Source organism: Peromyscus maniculatus, chromosome 10 (assembly GCF_049852395.1).
Source record: "Peromyscus maniculatus bairdii isolate BWxNUB_F1_BW_parent chromosome 10, HU_Pman_BW_mat_3.1, whole genome shotgun sequence".
Classification (NCBI taxonomy): Eukaryota; Metazoa; Chordata; class Mammalia; order Rodentia; family Cricetidae; genus Peromyscus; species Peromyscus maniculatus.
This window is the reverse complement of record NC_134861.1, coordinates 48,706,589-48,732,703: the sequence shown is the minus strand read 5'-3', so window position 1 is coordinate 48,732,703 and position 26,115 is coordinate 48,706,589. Positions and strand designations below refer to the sequence as shown.

General features: G+C 46.6%; 1 protein-coding gene across 10 annotated transcripts in view; it reads left to right on the top strand.

Annotated features, from left to right (window-relative positions):
* The first annotated feature begins 1,797 nt into the window (after nt 1–1,797).
* Nucleotides 1,798–26,115, top strand: part of Ccdc149 (coiled-coil domain containing 149) — a 95,685-nt gene continuing 71,367 nt past the window's right edge. For 2 of the 10 annotated variants that reach the window (XM_042285989.2, XM_015995024.3), the window contains exon 1: nt 3,920–4,134. In XM_042285989.2, the coding sequence (XP_042141923.1) occupies nt 4,087–4,134 (48 nt within the window). In that variant the 5' untranslated portion in view covers nt 3,920–4,086. Of the gene's footprint in view, nt 1,862–3,919; nt 4,135–24,391; nt 24,772–26,115 lie in introns of those variants that run through there. The other 8 variants (XM_076546291.1, XM_076546286.1, XM_042285991.2 and 5 more) reach the window with 7 other exon arrangements.

Below are 26,115 nucleotides of genomic sequence, written 5' to 3'. Positions count from 1 at the left end.
TAAACATATGGGTGTGTCCATTCCCCACCCCTCATAAAACACAAGCATTAAGAATCATTGCCCCCCTCCCCCAGGTTTTCTTAATTCAGGCAAAAGAAAGGCAATGATAAGGGAGAGAACTAGCCCTGACTAGTGCCTGGACAGTTTGGAAGGGGAGGGCCCAAACATCTCTCCAGGAGAACAACTTCCTTTCATTTGATGAGAACTCTGACATTTTCACATGGGCAGCTAGAATCCACACCGACAATTCTGTGCAAGTATCCAAAGCTCTGGGGTTTTGCCCACGTATCTGAAGCCGCTGGGACAGGGCCAGGTGATCTTGCTCAGCAGAGAACTCATTCTGACAGTCAGCTCCACGTGTCTTTTCTTCCCCAGTCTCCCCCAGGAGTTTATTTTTTTTTTTGGGGGGAGGTTGTTCTTGTTTTCATTAGTATTTACTGGTTTAATTTCTTAGATTGAACTATTTTGGAGTTTCCGCATCTAAGCCCCCCTCAGACTCTGAAAAGTGAGAAGCATCCTTCAAAGGCATCTAAGCACTCCAGCTACCTTAGGTGTGTAGAAATAAATCAATAAAATTGGTCTTGGGGCTATGAATACCTATGAAGAAATTGGGTCTCGAGAGATGATTTTTCAGAAAGTTGAGGGGATGTGAGAACTAGCGCTAAGGCCAGTGTTTCCGTCTTTTGTGCCAGGGTGGGAAGTTGAACAGAAGGTCACCTGTTTTAAACTGGCCCTGTGTGCACCAGCACTGGGTAGGACAGTTAATGGATTGCTTTTGTCCGAGGTGAAGACACTTGTAAATGGTTTTATTTTTATTTTTATTTTCTTTGAGAACAGTTAACCACAATATAATTAGCTTTGTTTGCACCAGCCAGGGCTGCTGTTGATGAGGTGTCTAGAGGCCTTCTGGTCTAGGTGCCTAAAAGCTTAAACTGGATTTAATTATTATTATTACTCAATGTCAGGCTACATAAATGAAAAGAGATAAAAAAGAATGGCTTGCAGCTCCGCTGTCTTTCTCGGTGATTCTTTCATATCTTACCGGCTGAGCCGGTGGGAGCTGGCACATGAAATCTCCAGGAAGCCCCCAGCAGCTCGGGATGGTGTTTTTCAAGTTCATGGAAGGTTTCTCAGCCTGCTGGGGGAGGGGGTGTGGGAGAGGCCTGACACCTTTCGATTTCCTCTCCAATTTTCCCTTTAAATACTTTGATCGATGTCTGTTATTGCATGGGGAAAAAAAAAAAAGCAAATCACAGGCAGTCGTCTTAAAGGTCCATGCTTTCCAAACGAAGGCTCCTTGGCTCTTAGCAGTTCATTGATCACCCATCCTGCTGCCTAAAATATCCGTGATGGCTCCATGCAGCAGCTGAGTTTAAAGACTCAGCTAAACCAGGGATCCAGAAGGGGCTTTCCCACCTGAAGGCCAGCAGAGAGCAAGGCAGATGGCCCCAGATCTGCCCACTCTCCCTACAGTCTATTTCATCGACAGGTCAGAAGAGAAGCAGATGGTTTGCCAGAGGGCAATATATTGGCAGACAGTACCTTGCTTTCCAGGTAAGAGACAGGCTGTTAGGAGTAAGTGCTTGGCCTTGAGTTAATTAACCCTAGCGGTTCTATCGAGGGATGACCTCTTTCCACCTGCTTGGATTGCAAAGGGAATGAGCTAGGTGGGGTGGAATGGAGAGAAGACAAGATGATTTAGCAGTATACTAGTTCATTTCCTTTTTTTTCTTTCTATTTTTCTTTTCTTTTGTCTTGTTCTCTAGAGCATTAATTTGCATACCTCCAGGACAGAGATCGTGGACTCAGGGCTTTTCACCCTTCCCAGGATGAGTTCAGGCACAAACTCAAGAACTCACAGGTAGGCAGGCTTCTTCGCATAGCCCCTTCCCTGTCCGTGTGTTGTAAAAGCTTTTGTGGATGAGAACTCCATCGGCTGTGATGTCAGGCACAGATAGGCCTTTAAGAAGTCGGATAGGGAGAGCTCAGCCATTCAGGCTTCTTCATCCATTGTGCTACCATCATCCATACCAGTTATCTGCTGATATACCACGAATCAGCCCCAAACACAGAGGCTTAAGCGCTGCTTATTCGCTGCATGAGTCTGTGGGTCGTCAGCTTGGGCAAGGCTCAGATGGGCAGTTCTTCTCCCATTGTAGCCGGGCTCACCCATGCATCTGTGTCAGATGGGGACCTCACACATGCACTGGTTGGTTGGTGGTTGGCCATTCCAGGGAGTCATGGGATAACCACTAGGCCATTCTGGACTTGTTTTCATGGAGGTGCTCCTAGGCTCCCAGGAGTACTATGCAATACTAAGCCCCATCCCCAAGGTGCTTAGTGACTTGATTATTATAATACCCAAACATTGCTTGGGTAAAGCTGGTCAAATGACTGAGCCCAGAATGAGAGCTAATGGAAGAGACAGAAAGGCTGCCATCTTGGAAACAGTCTACTACGCCAGGAAAAAAGCCAAGAATGGAGCTCAGTGTCTCCCATTCTCAGGCATGATATTTCATCTTTAGGTTAACAGCAGGCTGGGGCCCAAAGCCGTTTCTCCACATTTCAGCACTCAGTTTTCTTAACTGATGAAAGGGATATAACATCACAGGAGTGACCGACTACCAGTAGGAACTGAACACGTAAATATGTGTTGGCTGGCTGTGAGGCTTCAGCAGTTGTCAAATGGATTGACAGCTTCTGAGACTGCCTACTCATTTGCACAAATTGTGTGTTTCCCCAAGTATGGGAAGCGTTTGGTTGGCAAATATGAGGGAGTCACATAGTACCCACCTGAGGTTCCCTTCTGTCTGCAATTCTCTTCTAGTCTGCCCTCTAATGAAAGTTCAATGGAATTAACTTTATAAAGTGTTTTTATTTATTTTTTTTTTTAGAATTTCATACAAAATATTATTATATTCCTTCCTCTTCCCCAAATCCTCCCAGGTCCTTCTTCCCTCCACCCAACTTCATGTTCTCTTTCTCTCTTAAAAACAAACAAACAAACAAACAAACAAACAAACAAACAAACAAACAAAAGCATGGGGGAAAATCATGGTGTCCTATTTGCGTTGGCCAACTACTCCTGTACATGGGACCTGCCTTGGAGTGTGATTGAAATGCCACTCTGTTTAAGAAAACCGATTTCCCCTTCTCCCAGCAGCTACCAATTGCAAATGGCTTCCTGGTTAGGGGTGGGACTCTGTGGCTACTGTTCTTCTTATCTGGCTTGAGCTTTTGTAGGTTTTGAGAGGTCATATGTATATCAGCCCTGTTGTGCTCGCAAAATGCTGTTTCCTTGAATTTGTCTACCATCTCTGACTCTTGGACTCTTTCTGCCACCTCTTCTACATAGAATCCTGGATGGCACAGTCTTGAACTCGTGCCAAGTCCCACCATTGAGCTTTTTGGCCCTATTCAGAATTTAAATAATTTTCAATTTTTGCATTTGCGTTCTAAATATAATATCTGATACTTTAAAAAAAAAGGGGGGCAAATATTGGTCGCTTTAAAAACCAGTATCAGTGTACAGTATGGAGGAGCTCATTTGTGTGCTCAACAAAAAATATAGAGAGCACCTGCTGCGTGCAAACACTGTTCCACACCTTCCTCTGTGAAATGGAAGGCTCTTCCTTCAAGGAGCTTCGATTCCAATGGTGGAGGCCTGACCTGGCAGCGGATGGCTGGATGGGGGAGTTTGGCTTCTCAGGGTTGGGGTGACACCCACCTGTTCGCCAGCCTCCCTCCCTCACCGCAGGCCTGGGAATGATGGGGTCTGGGATTGTGTGCAGGTTCCCAGGCCGGCTCCCTTCCCTAAGAGAAGCGGCTGGTGGCCTGGGGTCCTCGGGGCGCCGCGGCGGGCCCCGGCCCCGGGGCAGCTGCAGGGCAGTGGTTGGGGCCCGGCTCCTCCTCCCCTTCCTCCGCGGAGGCTGACGTGGAGGCAGCCGCGCGGGCGGCGGCGGCGCGGAGGCTCGGTGGTGCCCGGCCCTCTCCCGGCTGCGCGGGGCCGGAGTGGAGGCGGCGACAGGAGCCGGAGGAGGAGAAGGGAGGCGTCTGTGCAGCCGGCCGGCGCACGCAGGAGGGGACATGGACGGCGATCGGACCGAGAGCGACTGGCAGGGGCTGGTGAGCGAGGTGAGGCCGGGGCTCCGGGCCCGCCTCGGGAGCGGCTGCAGCGGGTCCGCAACCCCCGAGAGGCCGAGAACCAGGTGGCCCCCGCAGGACCTGCAGGTGCGCGATCCATCCCGCACTTTCAGGCCTGCGGGGGCGCCGCGGTCTCCCGCGCCATCTGGTGCCAGGCTCTGGGGAGGGGCCTTTAGCCCGCCAGGGTTTGGCCTAGGATAGGAGAGACTCAAGAGCCCTGGGATCCGGGAAGGGAAAGACAAGCCCCACCTGCCAGCCTAGTCACCACTGTTTTGGAGGCAAGCGATTGGATGATTCCTGGTGCTGAAAAGGTGACGCCTGGGGGACAATCCGGGGCCCTTGGGTAACAACTGGGCCAGGCGGCATGGCTTGGAACTGTGGTTTGGAGTCCTTGCAACGGTTGGTTCATGCATTCTTACTCCATTCATTCAACTCCTGTTTCCTGCGCCTACTGTGTGTGAAGTGGTGGAGTCATTCATTTCTCCAAGGAATGAGACAGGTGCAGAGGTGATTTAACCCGTGGAAATAGACAACACCACACCCTCCCCTGCGAGTGTGCCAGAAGCAGTCCCAGGAGTGAGCTTCCAGACTCTGAGGCGGCCTCCTCTTTAATCCACCCAGAGTTGTTTGTTTGCCTGGCTCGGGCTGCTGGCTTCTTCAGGTGAGAGGGAGAGTAATGTCTCCCTGTCCCAAGAAAGCTACCACTCACCTCTACCATCTGTGTGGATGCGTCCTCCAGTTGTCTAGCCTTTTAACGCCCAGTGTGTGTAGAGTGAGCTCCATTACTTAGGGCCTCTGCCCTAGTTTAGTTCGTTTAGTGTTAGTCTAGCATTGGAAAAGACGAACCTCCAGTAGGATGATGCGTTATATCTCAGCTCAGCTCTCTCTCCTCCATCTGTCAGGCTTTATGTCAAGGGATAGATCTACTGGGAATCTGTCCCTGGGCCCACCAAGAATCATCCATACCAGTAAAGGAGGCTAGAGGGGCTTCTCCATGGAAATCCAGTGCTGGGCTCTGACTCAAAGTACAATATTCCCTGTTCTAGTAGATGTGTGTTGAGAGTGCTTATTAGAAGTCAAACACCTTAGCTGGCAATGGGGATACACACCTGTGATCCTAATACTTGGTAGAGGTAGAGGCAGTAGGATCAGGAATCCAATGCCATCCTCTGCTACATAGCGAGTTCAAAGCTCTACACGAGACCCTATCCTCCCCCAAACAAATAAACAACAAACAAGAAGTTAGGTTCACTATTCGCTGCTTAGAATTCAGTGGTCACCCATTCAGAAGACACCTCAGAACCTCCTGCCTTCAAAGAACATGTGAGGTTTACTGGTGTAGTCTGGGGAGAAGGTCACTCAATAAACAAAGAAAGGAAGTGTAATCAAATGCTAAATTGTACCAGGTGTCCCTCGAGGGTGCCTCCCAATGGCAGCTGCTTATTTTGTACTGACCACATTGCATGGCAGTGGTAACCTGGCTGGTCTGTGTTTTTTAATTGGCTCTCCAGTGCCTACATTTTGAGCTCCATATACAGAAGGTGATTGATAAATGCTTGCTGAATATGCCCACAGATTCTGGAATGGGTCTTTAAAAAGTTGTCTCATCCATTCCAAACAAGTTTCACCTTGTTGATAGTATAGCATACAAGAATGATGCAACTGAGTTACAAAAAAAAAAAAAAAAAAAAAAAAAAAAAGTGAAAACTTTGCATGTTTTAAGTAAGTTCATAATTTTGTGGCTATATTTATATCATGAGCAACATGCAGTAGAATAATGGAATTTCCTTTGCACAGATGTATATTAAAAAAAACCTGCAGTGTGAGTGTAAGCAGAATTTGCCTTCTGCCTTACTAGTAACTAATGTCTGTTTCTTGACTCTGCCCTTCATGTCAGTTATTGTACAGGAAGCCATATTTCCCTTCTCTGTCTGAGCCTCATTTGACAACAACATATGTAGGAATCGCTTTTTAAACAGTATGGAAATCAGGGCTCACACAAGCCAAGGAACATGCTCTAAGTCTTACAGCTTGTAACGAGAGGGAGCATAATTTGAACTCTGGTACACTTGCCTTGGGGTTCTTGCTTGGCATTATGAAGCAGTGCTTTATGTAATCTGTCTACATCTCTCATGAAATGGTATGTCTCCCAAGACAGGAGACCATACCTAATCCATCTCTGAATCTGCAACAAATGGACTAGCTTCCTCAAAGTAAGGCCTACAGATTAGAGTCCTTTTGGATGCCCATGAAAGTGCAAATTTCTGGGTCTCCAATCTACCTCAGTGGATGGAGTTGTGCTTCCTAAACACCATAGGTATGTCTGAGCTGTAGCTGCTCATCTGTTTGTATTTGGAAGTAGAGTCTCTGTAGTAAGTCTCTCTTTGTACTGCCAGCTCCCAAATAACGACAAGGAGACTTCTTATTAATTATGAGTGCTTGGCCAAAACTTAGGCTTGTTCCCAATGAGCTCTTAGAACTTAAATTAACCCATTTATATTAATCTACCTTCTGCCACATGGATCATTACCTCTCTTCCATGCTATATTATCTGACTCCCTCCATATCTTGCTGCCTCAGATTCTTCACAAGTTCCTCTCTCTTCCTGGAAGTCCTGCCTGTTCTCTCCTGCCTAGCCATTGGCCATTCACCTCTTTATTAAACCAATCAGAAGGTGCCTTAAGCAGAGACACATCTTCACAGCATACAAAAAGATTATCCCACAACAAGTCTTTGTGGATATTGTGAAGCTGAGAGCCTTGCAGTGAGCTCATCTTATATTTAGGGTGACCACTCAATCTAATGACTAGTGTCTAATGACTTTCAGAAAGGAGTGAGAGAAGAGGTTCACAAGACACAGAGACATGGTGATAAGGCTCTAGGAAGACAGACACAGAGACAAAAAGCATATGAAAACTGCCAGAGATTAGAGGGGGTGCAGCCACAAACCAAGGAGTGCCCACTGGCACACTGATTCTGGACATATGACCTCCCTGATTGGGACAGTAAGTTTTGTTGTTTTATTTCCCAGTTGGTATCAATTTGTTGCATTGGCCACAGGAAACAAATCCACTTCCTGCTTCAAAGTGCTGAGGAATGTGTGTTGTGAGATGTGGCCCCAAGTCTGCCATTCTTGAAATCTCAGCTGCCCAGGAAACTACCTGCCCACTTATTTAACCAGCAGGATTCCCTTTTCGTTTATTGGGCCTGGTACCCAGTCATGTAGAATTCAAGAAAGTATGGCTAGTGGCATTACCAAAAGATTTGGGGACCAGGGCCAAATGGACTTTGTAAGGGGATACCATCTCTTTCTGCAGAAGTCCTAATTTCTGTCCCATCTGGGTCCCCACACCATTTCCCTTCTTGCCTGGAGCCCTGGGCTGTTGTTTTTATCTAAGTCTCTATGGATCTATTTTATCAGTAAAGACTTGAGAGCCAGATGCTGGGGTGAAAACCTGCCAGCTCAGAAAGGCAGAGAAAGCACCCAGCTGCTTCCTCCTTTGCTGTTGTCCCAGAAAGAGAGCTTTTTCCTACACTGTCTGAAACAAAAACTTAACCAACCAGATGTCCCTCCCTTCTACTTCTTGTGTCTCTCTATCCATCCTCTTACTTCCTCCAACTCTTTATGGTTTCTCTTATCAACTGGTTGCTTGCTCTGCTCTCGACTTATGGTGGATTTTATTTCATCCTGTTTGCATTATTCAAGCAGAAAGCCTTGGATTAAAGGTGTGTGCTAGGGCTAAGCCATACCACAGCTAGAAGCAGGTTCCTCCAGTAAATGATGCAATCTCAGCGAATCAGAGCATGCTGGTGGTTAAGAAACAGAGAGAAGAGAGAATTCAAGCCCCTGTTGGCTTTCTCCGTCACTTTCCCTTTTATCAGTCCAGGCCCCTGGTATGGGATGGTTCTCCCCAGATTCAGGGTGGTCTTCTCCCTTCCATCTTTCTTCCCTGGAAATGTGTCTGTAGCAGTGCCCCCCACTTCTCAGTGATTCTAAAGACAGTCAAGTTGACCATCATCTCTTAGCCTAATCACTGCTTGAAATTTTGTTGGTTACTTTGGGCATGTGGTATCCAGTGGCTGTGAGGCAGACAAAAGATGGTGAGTTCTCCATCTCAGCTCCAAGCCACTAAAGTTCAGGCCTGTGGCCAATGAAGCAGAAGACCCAGCTTTTAGTTTTAGTGTTGACTTAGACTCTGAAGAAATTAAGATACTTAGGGACAAATCTTGGCTCTGCCTCTTGCTTGGTACAAATGATCAAAATCTTGAACTAAAATGGCTAAACTCAGAAGGAATTTTCTTGGCCAATGCTGTGGATTAAATTGTGTCCCCCAGAATACATGTCCAACTGAACCTCTCTGTGCCTATGAACGTGACTTTATTCTGAAGTAGGGTCTGCGCAGATGCAACAAAGTCAGGATGTGGTCCTACTACTTGGACACTAATCCCATACCTAGTGTCCTTATAAGAAGAGGGACATTTGGACACAGAGGTACCCAGAAGTAGGACATAGTGAAGGCACGGGAGAAAGATGGCTAGCTGGTGACCTAAGCAGAATTTGAAGTTAGCGTCAAGTGAAGGAATACTAAGACTTGCCACTGCCACTGGAAGCTAGTCAAGGCAACAATAAACCTTCTCTTAGAGATATATTCAGAAACACAGACCTGATGACACCTTGATGTGGATTTCTATCATCCAGGACATTGAGGATGTTGATTTCTGTTGGTGTACCCCAGTTGTATGTGGCAGTGTTATAGTAAGCTCTACCTAACGTGTCTAGTAACTGTGATAGGGTAGGATTTTTTGTGTTTCTGATTTGTCACACAAAGGATTTCTTTCCCCCTCCATATTTAGGCCTACTTGTTTCCTGGATTTAGTCAGCCTCCCATCCTCTCAAGTTCAAGTCTAGAGAGGACGTCAAAGCAGTAATCTAATGTCCCGTAAAACCCCAGGACACTACAAACTCCTTTATTTTATTTTATTTTTTTAGACAACATCCTACTCTGCTGCATAGGTTGTCCTTGGGGTCACTATGTGGCCTAGGATGGCCTTGAACTCATGGTAATTCTCTTGCCTCCCCCCTCCCCCCCACATGTTGGGAATATAGACATGAGCCATCATGCCTGGCCCTTAAACCCCTCTAGAGGTCACCCTCTTGTCATGTAGGGATTGCTCAGCAATGTAAAATCTGATGGCTTTAGGCTTGGATTTGTGCACTTAGGTGTCTACTAAGGCTCTATAGACTGAGAATAGGGGGGCCAAAAAGACCCCAACTGAAACTGGGGAACTATCCAAAGAAGGGAAGAGCTACCATGCAACTCCTGTGAACTCCTTGTTTTCTTTCTCTTACCCTTAAGATGACAATAAAATACTCTTTTTTTTTTTTTTTTTTTTTTTTGAGGCGATCCTGGAACTCTCTATGTACACCAGGTTGACCTTAAACTCACAGAGATCCACTTGCTTTGCCTCCTGAGTGCTGAGATTAAAGCATGCACCACCATGCTTGACTCCCTTAAGTGTTGTGAAGATAAAACCTACTAATGCCAACTTGTGCTGACCTTGTTTTTGGCAAGTAAATTTAGAAAAATGAGCATAAACTCTAGGACTCCAATTTTAGTGAACACAAAACTTGGGTCTAAGTAACTTCACATTCTAAGAAAAAAGGATATATCTGTTAAAAATCCAAGATACCTACTCTCTAAATGTGGTATTTTAAATAAGATAGATATCAATGTGTCTCCCATGTTATAAGGCCGCAGCCCAGGTGGGCCTACACTCTGCTCTGTAAGTCAGTTTGGAACCCAGGCTCCTTCCATCTTGTTGCTCTACCATGATTTGAGGCATGGTCATCAGTGGGTAGTTGAACCCAGATGCTGCTACCTTCATATCCCAGCCCATGGGAAGGGGAGAGAGGAAGAGGGAAGAGGGAGTCCAGAGCATGGGACTTTTCTTGACTGAGGCATGGATGGAGAGCTTTTTACATTACTTCTGGTCATAAACCGTTGGTTTGAGCATTGTTACATGGCCACTACTGACTGAAAGGATAGAAAGAAAATATAATCTTCATTTAGATATACCCAACTTGTATTTAGGAAGACTGGAGTAAAAGGGAGAGAGTGTCTACAGACATGGAAAGGAAAATCATCAAAGCAAGTGGTAGATAAATTGAATTTTATCAAAATTAAAAGTTATTTGCCTCTGAGAAACTTGCATGATAAATGCAAAACAAGCCATGGGTTGGGAGGAGGTATGTGCAGAATATACATCTCATATCTAGAATATATAAACAATTCTTATAACTAAATAAGAAAATAAGCAATCTAATTTTCCAAATGGGCAAAGTTAAATACACGCTGCTCTGCAGACGAGATAAGGACAGCAAGTAAGCACCTGCACAGATGTTCAGCATCATCAGTCACTAGGGAAATGGAAATTGGAACCACAGGGAGAAACCACAACACTCCTATTAGAATGGAAAATCAGCAAACAAACTAATAAAGAACTGACAGGGTGCAGAGCCACTGGAGTCTCCAATGCCGGAAGGAACAGACCGTGGTAGTCACTTCTGAGTGTGTGTGTGTGTGTGTGTGTGTGTGTGTGTGTGTGTCTGTGTGTGTGTGTCTATATGCCTGTGTCTGTGTCTGTGTGTCTATGTGTGTCTGTGTCAGTGTGTGTGTGTGTGTGTATGTGTGTGTTTATATGCCTGTGTCTGTGTCTGTGTGTCTATGTGTGTCTGTGTCAGTGTGTGTGTGTGTGTGTGTGTGTGTCTATATGCCTGTGCCTGCATGTCTATGTCTGTGTGTCTTGTGTGTCTATGTGTGTGTCAGTGTGTGTGTCTGTGTATGTATGTCTGTGTCTGTGTGTTTGTGTCTGTGTGTCTATGTGTGTCTGTGTCAGTGTGTGTGTGTGTCTGTGTGTGTGTGTGTGTATGTCTGTGTCTTTGTGTTTGTGTCTGTGTGTCTATGGGTGTCTGTGTCTATATGCCCGTGTCTGCGTGTCTGTGTCTGTGTGTCTATGTGTATCTGTGGCCAGTGGAGAATATCCTATGTTCTGCTCTATCCCTCTCTGCCACATTCCCCTGAGACAGGGTCTGTTATTGACCTTGGAGCTAGACTGGCAGCCAGCGAGCCCCAGAGATCTTCCTGGCTCCACCCTCCCCGCATTTGCTGGGGTTAGTGCTGGGGTTACAGGCATGTCAACAGCTGCCTATTTATGTGGGTACTGAGGATTTGAACCCGGGTCCTCATGAGTGCGCAGCAAGTGCTCTCATCCACTGAGTCGTATCTCTAGCCCGTCGTATGTCTTCTAAACACACCTTTACTAAGGTTCAGTTGACACACATAAAACACCGCACTTCTTTAGTGTGTGCAGGTGATGGTCGGGACACTGGTGTCCAGCTGATGATGGTTAATACTGAGACCAAAGAATAAAGAAATCTTTGAAAAGTCAAAAGTAACGGGATAGAAAACCCCTGTGGTTTGCCAGAGCCTCATAGTGACATGAAAGAGGAACATGTTTGATGGACCCATCCTATGTCCTGATTATGGGGATAATTATAAGTTTATTAAAGTTTATAGAACTTCAAACTTTACAAAGGTGGTTTTCCTTATGTAAATTACATGTAAATACTACGGTAAATATATTTTCTTTTGAAGAGGAGGCAGTGGATATTGAAGACAGCCATTGCTATTGACAGCCTTACTCTGTTTCTCTGTAATTCTTCAACCTGACCAGTTTGTATCTAAATTAGCCATGCACATTCCCTCCCCAGCCCTCTCCCTCCTCCACCACTCATCAGGTAAGGCTCAGCTTTCCTTCTAAGGCACCAAAGACCAAGTCCTCCTTCATACTCTGACTCTGCTCTGCCCTTGATGTAGGATATACTTTCTTATCTTTGGGAGAGCTTGGTGGAAGGAGCTTCTGGGGAGCCATTTATGCCTTGACATCATGAGGGCAAAGCATTTAAAATGGAAAAGACCATCACTTTGTTAGCTGGGTTTTTCTGGATTCTCCTTCACTGGGACGGAAAGGCAGAACATCTGGCCTCTCAAAAATAGACAGGCACACACAGAGAGAAATGGCAGTGACCACAGGAAATGGAGGTGAGGTGGGAAGACAGGCCTATCCTGTCAATGTTCTGAAGCATTCACTCCCATTCGATAATATTTTTATTTAATAAAAGGACTATGTGCAATAGTACTTGAGCTGGCCAGAGGAGCAGACTTAGAGGAAGTGGAATGTGAACAGTCCCTTCCCTTTAGTTAAACAGAGCAAAGAATATCATGAGCAGAGATGGGCGTGAGCCTGAGCTGGTGTTTGCTCTGAGAGGAAACATTCCAAGAAGGGGCAGAAGCTACTTGGTTGGGGGAATAGAATGCATCGTGGTGAGATCCCCAGGATAGATCAGGTAACAAAGGGATTCAGAGGCCAGACAGCAGAGTGTGCTCTGATGTAGCTAGAGCAGAAAGGCACCGAATGCTTGTTCAGCTAAAGTCCAAGTGGATGAAAGTGCTTGGGGTCGGTTTGTTTCCATTGAACTCACTTGTCACAGAACTTCAATCATCTGCAGGGCATGGTGCCAGGCAGTGGGAATGGAATTGGAGAGGGACAGGTGAGGGTGAGCTACCACTGGTCTCATCTTTTCTGCCAACATCAACATTCTCAGCTGTTTTGTGTGGTTTGGAGAAAGGTCTATGATAGCCAGACTTCGGGTTTTCAATAAATGAGTTTATTAAGTATACAGTCAGTAAAAAAAAGAACAAATAGAAGTTAGCAGATAGAGAGAAGTGCAGAGAGAGTAAAATATTAAGCCTGGAGTTTACAGCATTTAGCAGACTTGACTGGAGGAACACAATTGAGAGAACAAATGAAGGAGATCCCATCAGATCTGGAGCTTACAGACACCCAGCAGAAAATGAAGTGGGGAAGTCTCACGGAGACACAGACAGTTGGAGTTCTCTCTCCTGAGTCCTGGGCCAAGCAAAGTGTCCCCTCAGCTCGGCCTCCAAGCGAAAGAAATAGCAGCAGATGGAGATGGCATCATTAAACATCTACCAGGGTGGACTAGGGAAGCAAGAACAGTCAGCTGGTGGCGGGTCCTCTCCATCCTCCCCACAGATGAGCTTTCCACAGGTGAACAGCAGGCTGTTTTGTTCTATGGGATAAACAGTAGTAACCACAGTTGGAAGTAGTTTACTTTCTAGCTGTTCTCAAGCACATGATGCCTTGGCTTCTTGCTGTTCTCCCTTCTCTATCATAGAGAGGTCTGGGCAAGTCTGACCCAGGACAGAGGGTTCCAGAAGACACTTGACATAAATGTGCTTGGGTCTAAAGTGTGTGTGTGTGTACTCCCTTTCTGGACTCAGCTTCTCAGTAAGCTTGAACAGCAAACAACAATTGACCAATAGAACGTACATGACATCAATGAATCCTAATTATTCTGTGGTTGTCACTCTCTCTACTGGACCCCAAAGCATTGAACTTCTTGAGAATAAGTAACTCTAAGCTTTCAGTTTGTAACCAGATTTGTCCATTGCAGAGGAGCATAGTCATAGGTGTAGACTATATTAGAGGGTCAATGTTTGAAAGAATGAGAGATAAGGAAATACAGAATTAGTGGACATTGAACACAATGACAATGGGAGACATTTCAAAAGGAGACCCATGCAGGATTCACAGCAAGCTTGGATGGGGCAGATGGGGTGCAGTGATGGCCAAAGTGAACTGAGTTTCACATTGAATCGATGAGTAACAAGCATCAGGGTACTGGGAATGACAGGAGGTGGGGGACCACAGAGCTTGGTAAGGAGGGTGCATGTTCTATTTTGAACTCTGCATTGTTCAGCTTGCTGGGAGTCCTTGAACTCTTGTGAGGAGAGCTGAGTGCTCACTGGGAATGCTTCTGATGAGCAGCTATCTTTGTAGTGGCAGGCTAATTTCAGAGTAAGTTTATTAAAATTAGCATGTGGGGGGGGGGATTGAGCACAAGTGCTATTTTTAACTAATAGGATTCATGTTCTCTCCTATGCAGAGAAATTCACATATGTACTTCTAAATTTGACAATTTCTACTCTTATTATGTTGAAAAATTAACTGAGTTTTACATTGAGTAAAACACTTTGGCTGAAGACTGGAAGAGGGTTGTGGCTAGTCTCTCAATGAAAATGACCAGAGTAAATGATATTCTTTACACACACACACACACACACACACACACACACACACACACACACACGCACACAAACACACACACACACAGACACACATACACACACACACACAGACACACACAGACACACACAGACACAGACACACACACAGACACACACACACAGACACACACACAGACACACACACACACACACACAGACACACACACACAGACACACACACACACACACAGACACACACACACAGACACACACACACACACACACACGCACACACACACACACAAACACACACACAAACACACACACACAGACACACATACACACACACACACAGACACAGACACACACACACAGACACACACACAGACACACACACACACAGACACACACGCGCACACACAGCCTCTTTCCCACCAATCACACCAAACTGGGGCTGTTGCCTGACTTTTTTGTGGGGAGGCTTGAGCCATTGTCTGTTTCCCCACATCGGGCACTGTTGACAGACCAAAGAAAAGATTCCATTCTAGCTTGGCGGTACAGCCAGTTTCCTGGGAGTCATTTACAGGAGCATGGGTGACTCAGAAGCAGCTGTTTCACCCAAAAAACCTGCCCCAGGATGATGACAATTCATGAAAACCCGTATCCACGGAGCTCTCTGTCCCTCTTGCAGACCGCTCCCCTGATGAGTGTCCCCGTCCCTGGCGATGGTTCACTGCTTCCGTCACTACAGAGAGGGCCTCTTGGGTCTTGTGAGTTTCTGAGATCTTAGGCCTTGGTGACTTTCTGAGCTTCCTTTCTTGTGATTTTTCCTGGGCTTCCTGCTTCCCTCCAGGAAAGAATGTTTCAAATTGGGAGATACTGCTACACGGTGCTGGCTTTGGCTGCCTCATTGCAAGAACCAGGCTTAGTGAGGGGTCTGCTCCTATCCTGGGGGCCTCAGACAAAACGGCACCTAGGATTAACCGGTTCCTAGGGAGCACAAATTATTATGGTTTGGATAAGAAGTATTCCTCACACAAAGTTCACGTATCAAACGTTTAATTCATCATCGAGAGGAGGCGGATCATGAAGGCTCTGGCCCCATCCATGAATGAATCTGTGGATGGAGTCATACTTTAATGGTGTTATTCAGAAGTGATGAGAACTAGGAGGAGAGGCTCTCTTGGGGGAAGTAGGCCACTTGAGAAAGGATATGAATGGCCCCAGAGTCTTCCTCTTCCTCTTCTACTTCCTGGATGCTATGAGGTGAGCCGCGGCACTCTACCGTGCTCTTCCTGCATGATGCTTCTGCCTTGACACAGGCCTGAAAGCAGGGGACCCAGCCAACCTTACCTAGGAACCAAGAACCATTCTTCCTTTTGAGTTGCTTATATCAGGCATTTTGTTGGAGGAAGTGTGTCTCTGGGGGTGGGCTCTGAGGTTCCAAAAGCCCAAGCCAAACCCAGAGTCAGTCAGTCAGTCTCTCTCTCTCTCTCTCTCTCTCTCTCTCTCTCTCTCTCTCTCTCTCTCTCTCTGCCTTTGGACCAGGATGTAGCTCTCAGTTACTGCTCCAGCCTGCAGGCTGCCATGCTCCCTGCCATGACGATAATGGACTAAGCCTCTGAAACTGTAGGCAAGCCCCCAATTAAATGCCTTCTTTTGTAAGAGTTGCCTTGGTCATGGTGTCTCTTCACAGCAGTAGAACACTGACTAAGATGCTTCCCAAGATCATCATGATCATTGAGCTGGAAGCTGGCACTTCTCCTTTCTCGTGAGTCTTATCTGAAAAGACTATTCCGTCAGCACTTGCCTGCAGCCTGAGAGAGAATGGAACTTCTATGTATATATGAGTGAGCTTTTTCGAGGTTAGTGAACTCTTCAGAGATGGGACGTGACCGCTTATGGAGAGCCAGGAGATAGTTTCAAAATGCTGAAGCTTTTTTTGAGGTGACTGCTTGGGAGCACAGGCTGAGGCAGGACTCTGACAGGACTGACCCATTTTGAACCATTTGTTTCACATCCTCATATATGGAAAATGAAACATGGATGCCCCTGCCCATCGACGCATAGTTTGATTAGTTGGATCTACACAGATAGGGCTCAGCAATGTTGGGATTCATCTCCCAGTTGATCCTGGTAGGAATGGTTGGCGCAAAGGAATGGAGGTCCACCCACACAGTGTTTGTGGGCCAGGCTGGGTCACAGGGAAAGGTCATCCTTCAGGTCATACTCTGGTGCAAAGCTTCTTCTGCGGCATAGCTGTGTCGGGGGTCCACGGTGACCAAGCATGAGGTGCTGACCATTAGATGCACTAGGACAAGTGCTTTGGGGGTAGTGGGGCAGTTAAGCAGGGGAAGGAGCAAAGTTCTGGGTGGAGTGGCTCCTGGGGCAGGAAGGATGGGCAGAATTTCAGCAGGTGGGGTTTTCGGTTGTTTTTCTGTTGCTGTATAGAATACCCTGACAGAAGGAACTTAAAAAAGGAAGGAAAGAAGGAAGGAAGGAAGAGAAGGAAGAGAAGGAAGGAAGGAAGGAAGGAAGGGAGAGAAGGAAGAAAGGAAAGGAAGGAAGGAAGGAAGGGATGGAAGAAAGGAGGGAGGGAAGGGAGAGAAGGAAGGAAGGAAGGGAGAGAAGGAAGGAAGGGAGGGAGGGAGGAAGGAAGGGAGGGAGAGAAGGAAGAAAGGAAGGGAGGGAGGGAAGAAAGGAGGGATGGAGGGAGGGAGGAAAGAAGAAAGGGATAGGTCTCCTTTGGCTCACAGTTCTAGGATATAGTCCATCATGTGGGGATGTCAAGGTACCAGGAGCTTAAAGCAGCTGCTCACACTGCACCCACAGAAGCAGATGAATCGTCCTCAGCCGCTAGCTTCCCCTGCTAATGCAGTCTAGGAATGGTGCTGTCCTCCTTGTGGGCGGGTCTTCGTACCTCAATTAACAGTCTAGATCATCCCTCAAAGGCACGCCCAGAGGCTAACCTATGCTAAATAACCCTTCCTATTTGTCATTTAGGTGATTCTAGACCCTGTTAAGTTAACAGTACTAACCATCTCGTGAGGAAGAGGAAGGGTGTTTTGGGCAGAGGGAAATAGAGACAGAGAAAGTGCAGAGCTAGCAGAATACAGGCTCCCTTGGCAAGATCTCAGCTCATCTGGCCTCAGGTAAGGACACTCGGACTTCGAGTGCCCTCGCAGTAGTAGAGGAAGTAGCAGGGTCATGAGTGTGGCTTTCACTGTGGAGGTGAATGATGGTGTGATCTGTCATTTGGGCAGAAGAAGCTGCTTGAGGAGATGACTGGTCTGCCAGGCGTGGCTGATGGGGTCAAAGGCTGACAGGGACAAGGGCTAGGCAGACGCAGGAGCCCATCTGTTCCTGTGCCTGAACCTTGCTCACATGTACTTTCAATCCACTTGAGTTTGTCTTCCGCTCCTTCTCGGTCCAAATGGTCCTAGTGCATACCCGCTGGTCCTGGCCCATTCCCTAGTTCAAATTGCCAAGCCCACCTAAGTCATCAAAGGCTGCTACTTGGTGCTACCTGGACTTGGGTAAATCTCCTCATGGCGTGGATACCTTATTTCCTCTGAATTTTTATAAAGAGGAACAGTACCTGCCTGGTGTCTCTCAGAAAAGAAGAGGAAGTGAAAAGATGTAGAAGTGTGCTTCCAGGCCCCACTCCCGTAGAGAGTGCTCATCTTTGTCAGGCTGTAGGAAAATCCTTCCCCGGGGCATTAGAGATGCCTCTGCAAATGGAGGTGATGTGTCAGCTGCAGCTGTCAACACGATGCCATTGAAAATTCATGCTGATGGGGCACAGATTGACGGGCCTGCTTGCTCTGCCATCTGTAAATCCACGATGAAGGCAATATTGGAGGTGGCTGGGTGGGGTGGGGGGACTCCCTTTCTGTAGCCTGTTCCAATTTGCTTTCTAATTGGTTCTAGCTTGATGTGTATGCTGGGGTCAGCCTGTCCCCTTTCCCTCCACAGCTTTTCCAGACCTTGCCAATGTGCTTGCTGGCTACTCTGGATAGTCTAGGCAACTTCTAGTCTATGACCTCATCTGAGAACCCCCTGACTTCCAGCTTTGCACCCCCTTCATTGTCCCTGAGCATCATCTCATCTCAGGCCCACACTGTTCTGCCCCTCTCCACCCCAAACCCCACCTGGTCTTGAGAACATCTGTCGACTGCTCTGATTTCCAGCTTTGATGAGTAAAGTCAAGTTTAGTGCGTAGGAAAAAGACACAGCATGTGCTCACAGAGAACTAACAGTAACCTCTTCCGGGATTGTGTTAGACATGCTATCACCCTTCCTGCACCCAGTATCTGCCACCTTTCTGTCCCAGCCATGACTGCCAGCTCAAGTGCCAGAATTAGCAGTCTGAGCATAACTTTTCCTTGCTCGAAGAGCCTCCACGGCTCCTACTGGCTCTCACTTGGGCCCAGACTTTGCTGTCAGTTAAGACATTTTTACTTTCATCCAGATCAAATGGACCAACTCTATATTGTGTTTCTCTTTCCATACGTCTAGCACTCCTGGCAAGCAGAACCACTTCCGGTTCTATATGAAGACTGGTTCCGCACACCCGACCTTTCCATAGGCTCTGCCTTCTGCCCAGAACTCTTGCACACCTCCTTTCCCTTACTTGCATTTCAAGGCTCAGCCATCAGTGCCTTGGGCCACCGCTAAAGTTGTCTTCCTGCCTGACATCTCACAGCATCCGTATAGCCAAACTCACTCTGGTCAAATATCCCTGTGGCGGCCTGGGCTGGGATTGTTCTTGCCTTGTCTTCAGTCTGGAATTGCTGCAGGCAAGACAAGCCTGATTCATCATTGAATCTCCACTGGCCTCCCGAGGTGCACCCCCCGCACCGCACCCCCTCCCCCAGCAGTGAACAAGTTCAGAAGAGATGGCAATCTCAATGGTTTGTCGTTAACATTTGAATTGAAAGACTACTGAATCAAACTAAGGGTATCATATTTTTTTTATGAGAACAACATGATCATCTGTTTTTTTTTTTCCCCTCAAAGTCTCTTTCTATTAATTTTCATGCCACAGAGCTTCTGACTTTCAAAGTACAGATCGTGATCTCTCAGAGGTGGCAAGTCAAGGCACCTTTTGATAAGCTCCCAGGATTTATGAGTTTACTATAACTCACTTGCTTCCTCCCCATTTCTTTCCCCTCATTCTTTCCATGCTGGAATTTTCTGTATCAGAGATATTGCTAGGAAAAGGCAGGCAGAGGCTGTGGGTGGGAAATCATTTGGTTATAAAGAGCTATTTCTATAATGGGATCTGACCTGCCCATGAGTGCTCACCAGGCTTTTCTTCTGCTCTTGCCTGGAATTAGCTTGCTCCAAAGATCATTTGCCACCTAGGCTTGACTCTTCTGCAATGAAGTTCCACAATTTCTTTTTTAAAAAAGATTTATTTTATATTTTGTCTTCCATTTGAGTGCTCCCCCCCCCCACAAGCCTGTGGAGGCTAGAAGAGGGTGTCAGATCCCCTCCCTGGAGCTGGAGGTGCAGATGGTTATGAGTCACCTGATATTAATACTGGGGATTGAACTTGGATCCTCTAGAAGAACAGCAAGTGCTCCTAACTCCTGAGATGTCTCTTTAGCCCCAGTCACACAATGTCTTTGGTCACTGTGGTCATCTTCTCATAATGCAAAATGTTAATAACATAATTCTTCACGCCTCAAGGTGTTAACTGTGTCCTAGGTACTTTGCCAAAAATCAGAGTGCACAATCCAAAAGGACATTCTCCCCACCACCACATTGATGGTTAGACTGGGCAGGTAGTGCTTTACAGAGAAAGAAATGGGGATTCCAAGTGTTTATGGAGTACCTAGAAGTTCAGAGCCCTTATTTGTGGCTACTTAGCAAGAACTGAGAGCAGGGAGCTTTATGTTCATTTCAAATCACATGTTTCCCATGAAACAAGGGGTTCAGGCTCCTTGTGTTCAGGCTCCTCTCTTCTTACTTTTAGACCTCCGGAAACTATCTTTCCTCATGTTGGCTCCCATCTCACTCAGCCAACATCCCAAACATTGAATTAAAAAGCAAGACTCTGGGGTTTGGCTCAAACCTGGGCTCCACATAGGCTAGCAACAGCAACAATGGGTTCAGAGCCCTGTAGTTGTGACTGCATCCTAAAGGGGGCATCAGAAGACCTTCTCTACTGGTGCAGGCTGGAAGCAGGTATACCAGATGACCTAATAATTCTCAGGGTTTACTTCCCTACCCTGGACTTGCCTCTCCCTGGCCATGTAGAGTGTCCTCAGGCAACAGAGAAGGCTTGGCCATGGTGGCCTAGATTTTCGAATCAGAAAGGATTTGGGAAGAAAAGTAAACGGCTAAAGCTATTATATAGGCATGATAAATATCTTAGGTAATGATGGGTTTTGACTTTAATATTGAGTAATGTAAATTCTCTGTAAGCTTCAAATTTACAAAAATATGGATGTGTTTAAGGAGAGAAAAATATCTATAATCTACCCAGGCCTAACTGCTATTAACATATAAGTGTGATCTCTCATTTTTCATGTTATTATTTCTACAAAATGAGCTTGTAGTACATGCTGTTTTATCTTTGTATCTATATAGAGACTAACATCCAGGGAGTGAAAGCACACATTGTATGTGGAAAGATCTGTGAATTTTTTTTACATAAGTATGCATCCACGTGGCCACGTGTTTCCTGCTCTAGTTGACAGTGTGAACCTGGGAGAGCAGGGCCTGAAAATGAGGCAAACTAAAGACTCATGCAACATCCAACTTCATTCAGAACATCAGACAGTTTATACTCTGAGGGCTGAGGAGAGTCACCTGAGTAAAGCATACAGTCACAAAGACAAGCCACACTGGCAAAAACATGTTTTCCCATAAGGCATATGAATAACAACACCTGAAGTAAACTCACTCCTATCCACTCCACCTGGGAGGAGCATGAAAACACATTCCAAGAACAGTTCTGTGTTTTGAAGAAACTGAAGTCACGGAACTCTTGTCTTGTTTTCTTGGAGTTGTCTCACAAGCATTCAGAATGTTCACTGACTCCATTCTTGGACTATGTTCTGGCAGCCATACTTAGATAAAAATCCAGAATATTCCAAGCTCTCCAACAGATTCTATATGCGCTTCTTACTCAACATATTTCTCTCTTCCACACCTCGCCGAGGTCACCATTATTCTGCTTTTTGTCACCATATGGTATTTTGATTTCTCGTTCTTTTTCCTACTGAGTGCTAACTATCAGATCATTCCATGTCGCTCACCCATCACTCATCATCGCCAGCACTCACAATGGTAGGACAGGATTCTATGGTATTGATAAAACCATACATTTGTTAGATGTTAGGCATATGTTTTAGAAACATTGCATTGTTTCTCATTGTCAGAGAGGTCAGGCATTTGCCATCAGGAGCTCTGGAACAGGCTTCAGGGGCAGTGAGGTATGATCTCTCTGTGTGATTTTTTTTTTAGGGGGTTGGGGAGAAGCAGGACATTGGCTTCTGGCTTCCATGGATCATTCCTTAAGCACCCCTGGGTTCTGTGGGACATTCTGGTGCCAGTCCTTGCCTGTGTGTGAAAGGGCATCTGATACCCTAGCACAGTGATCACATGTTGGTGTTGACAGGACACAGCAAAGTCTAGGATGCTTGCTCATCCCAATTTTTAACTTTTTCTTAGAAATTTCTAGAAGGAGATGAAAAGATGGCTCAGGGGTTAAGAGTACTTGCTGCTCTTACAGAAGATCTGGGCTCAATTTCCAATACATATATGGTGGCTCACAACTAACTCTAACTCTAGTTCAGGGGGATCCAGTGGCCTTTTCTGGCTCCCATGAGTACCAGGCATACAAATCATGCACAGACATACAAGTAGGCTAAACATTTTTACACATAAAATAATTTTAAAATGAACAAACGGATAAAAGTTCTTTTGAAACATAAAATGCATTTCCAAAAGAGAGGAGGTATCCATGTGGTATATGCATCTCCTATGGACTGTCACTCATTCCTCATGGTTGTCATTCGAGATAGCTGCAGTTACCATCTGCATATGACTGTCATCAATGTTGTCAACAACCGAGAGGTGAGTGAACAGAAGAGAATGTGTGCATTAATGCAGGAGCCGGGATTTGAACCCCCCAGGCTTTTTGATTCTGAAGCTTGTGTTTCCCACTCTGCCAGAGCCTCAGGAAACGTGTGAATAAATACACCAATGAAAACGAGCAAGCCAGCCACCCCACTATGCTGAGTTCTTGAGTTTAGAAAGGATGCTTTTCATTTATTTTATTTTTCTTTATGTGTATGTTTGGGTGTCTCTCTGTGTATGTCTCTTGCGTTTGCAGAGGCCAGAAGAGGGTGTCAGATCCCCTGGAGCTGGAGTTGCAGATGGCTGTGAGCTGTCCAGTGTGGGTGCTGGGAACTAAACCTGAGTCTTCTGGAATAGCAGGAAGCCCTTTTAACCGCTGGGCCATCTCTTTGCCTTTTGCATTATGATACCGGGAGGGGAATGATCTTGCATTCAAACCCTTTTAACACTCCACTAGAGGACTCACACGCTTTTGTGTCATGGACAGCCAGTGTCAGCTGTCAGTGGTGACACAGAGTCTTAGCAGGAACTAGACTACACACATTATGCTCCCACCCAGGGTGCCAGATCTCTTCGATGTCAGTCACCTGGGCATGCTGTTGCCCTGCGTAAGTGAGGAATACTGCCTTTGTCCCTGAAGGACAGGTTAGCAGTGGTGTGGTGGCTCGCAGGCTGTCCATTCGATGGGCCAGTGTGCTGCAGGGAAGAGGAGGAGATGAAGAGGAGTTCCACTCCCTTTAAGAATTGTCCAGGAAATTCTAGAGAACAGCTCTGCTTCCATCTCGTTAATCTGCTACTTTGCACATTTATGGGCCAATCACAGTATCTACTTCATAGGGCTTCATTGTGAGGGCCACATGAGTGCCGGCGGGTACAGCTCCCAGAGCCCTGTCTGCTAGGGCTGTAACAGTTTGAAATAATTGAGTCTTTGTACCTTGCCACAATGCAGACACCGACCAGTACCGATAACTAGTCACTGTGGGGCTTGCAAAGGTGGCTCAGCTGTGAAGAGCACTTGCTGCTCTTCCTGAGGACTGGGCTTCTGTTCTCAGCACCCACACTGGTGCCTCACAAACGGCCTGTAACCCCAGCTCCAGAGGACCCACCCTCTTCCTGTCCCTGAGAGCGCCTGCATACACATAGGCAGACACACACATATAAAGACAAATAAAAATGAAACACGTCCTTTGGAATAGAAGGAGGAGGACAACGGCAAGACAGGAGGAGGGAAGGAGAAGACCGCCTCTTAGTGAGTGGGCAGATGTGAGAGTACCAGGCTGAACAGCCACTTTCATGGTCTCTTTAACCTCTCACAGCTGTATGAAGCTGCTGCAATCATGGTCCCCATTTTATAGATGGATCAGCAAGAGACAGACCTTGAATATGATCCCCAAATCCAGGGCCTTGCTTGTTACATTTACCACTGCTGCGTCCACCGGGGTCTCCCCATCTCTGCATTTAATCTCCTTTAGACATAAATGGTCAGGCTGGCCATCGAATTAGCAGTCCATTTGACATTTCTACGTGTGCTGATACTGAGGACGTTGAATTCCTTTACTGATAGAGAAATATGTAAACGGTGATGTTACCTGCCTCAGTGCCATCTGAGTGTGTCGTCAGGAATGCTTTTGTTAAGCCTCAGGCCTCCAGATTGTCCTTGCAGGTAAAAACAGCGCACCTTATTGACATTTACATGCTATTTTGATTAATGGCAGTGGCCAAAGAGGTGATGGATGGTGGGGACAAACAGACTGTGGAGGGAAACAAAACTGTGCCCAGTGTTGGTTTGAGTTCCACTGGTGATCTGTAGCCAGTGAAGATTTTCCATCTCTCTGAAAAGCCATAGTCTCAGGCCACCGATGGGGACCCTTTATTCATATTACCAACCCATGCGCATGGTCGACGGGCAGAGAAATAGATCTGGGTGGTGAAGAACCCTCCTTAACAAGTCTTTACACTTCAGCTTGCTCTCGGAAAACTCCAGTGGTTTGAACCCCCCTCCCGGCATCCCGGAATGAGTCTCCACCTGAATTTTTGCTGTGGGCTGGTTCTGAACTGACAGCTCTTGTTGAGGAAAATTTCTCCCTAATCAGTCATGCCTGGAGATGGTGGAAAGAAAATAAGTACGGGCGAAGATGAAGCGGGAGAGCAAATTAGCAATGCTCTGGAAGAGATGAGCGGGGAGCAGAGTGAGGGAGCAAACAGCTCCCCGCCTCAGGCTGCGGCTGGGGACACCTTCATCCTGCAGGCGGAAATTCAGGGCCCAAGTGGCCCTTTAGGGATGTCTATGAGGTTCTCATCCAGAGAAAACGACTGTAATGATCACGATTGGTTGGAATCCTGGCAGATGGTGGAAAGAGCTCTACTTACTTGGGTAATTAAAGCGGTAAGGATTTGCATGGTTGATTTGAAGGATCTCGAGGCTGCGGATGCCCGTGTGTGGGGCGGACTGGGATGGAGCACCTCCTTGCTTTAGAGGATATGCACCTGGCGCCAATATGAGCGGATGGGGGCAGAGGCTGTTCCCACGCAGGCTCTGTCTCCAGCTCTCTGGTCCACTTGTGGGACTGCTCAGCCCAGCAGGAGATGCAGAAAGGTGAAGCCTGCTGTCAGACCCAAGGAGAGAGACTTTGCTTTCTTTTGATGGTCCAGACACAATTCTCTTGATTACTGTGATGATAGAATATGTATCATTGGGAGTTGTGGATGTGGCTCAGGTGCTGAAGTACCCTTTGCCTGTTTAGCACGTGGAATCGGCAGCTGGATCTCCAGCACAATCTAAGGAAAATGGTTGGTGGTGTTAGAGTTTCAGTTTAGGTGAACTGTAATATAGAATCCTTGGCACCCTCCTGTGAGTGAGGTAGAGCAGTGTGGCCCAAGAGCCGCGGGCCAGGCCTGCCTTCAAACCCCACTTTTGCTTTGGACAAACTGTAATGATTTGCTGGTGTTTTGGGTTCCTTAAGAGCAAACCCCTTGCAGACCTTTCCCTCCCTTCCTCTGTAAAGGGGATAGTAACCCAATCTCCTTTGGGATGGAGATGTTGATCAATGCTGGATGCAAAGAACTGTGTCATATGTGGGTACCAGGCTCCAGAGTGATGATGACCATATGTATTATGTGTAGGAGGGGAAAACCTCCAAGTACTGGGTTGGAGAGCAGCTCCTTGTGTTTCCTGGGTGGGTGATGGCCATGAAATCCACACGGTGTTCCCCAAACCCCAAATCCAACATGATGCCTTGATGTTGGTTCCTCCTGGGTTCTCTTTGTCGGCAGCTGCCTGGGAGGCAGAGTGAGTCCTGAAGAGGCTGTGTTTCAGCATTCGGAGGAAGTGGGAGCTTCCTCTCAAGGTAGAGAATAGCCTTGGGTCCCCTTTGGCTTGCCCTGTTGGGAGAAGGTCTGAGAAATTAGGAGCTGATATTTTTCAAAAGGGGGTACTTTAGTCCTGCCAGTGGAAGTGTAGGGCCTTCATAAAAATTTCTGTATTTGTTTGTTTGTTTGTTTATTCATTTGCTAGGCAGATATTCTACCGCTGAGCTACAACCCAGACCTCCCACCCTATCTGGAAAAGTACAGTCTTTCTCTGTGACTCCAGTTGGCCTCTTACTCAAAATCCTATTCTGCTCAGCTTTCCGAGTGCTCTAACTACAGGCATGCACCGGTATCCCTGGCCTAGGGGCTTTTTTATTATCTCTTTCCCATTCCAGGGGAAGCTGAGCCACTGTTGGTTCCC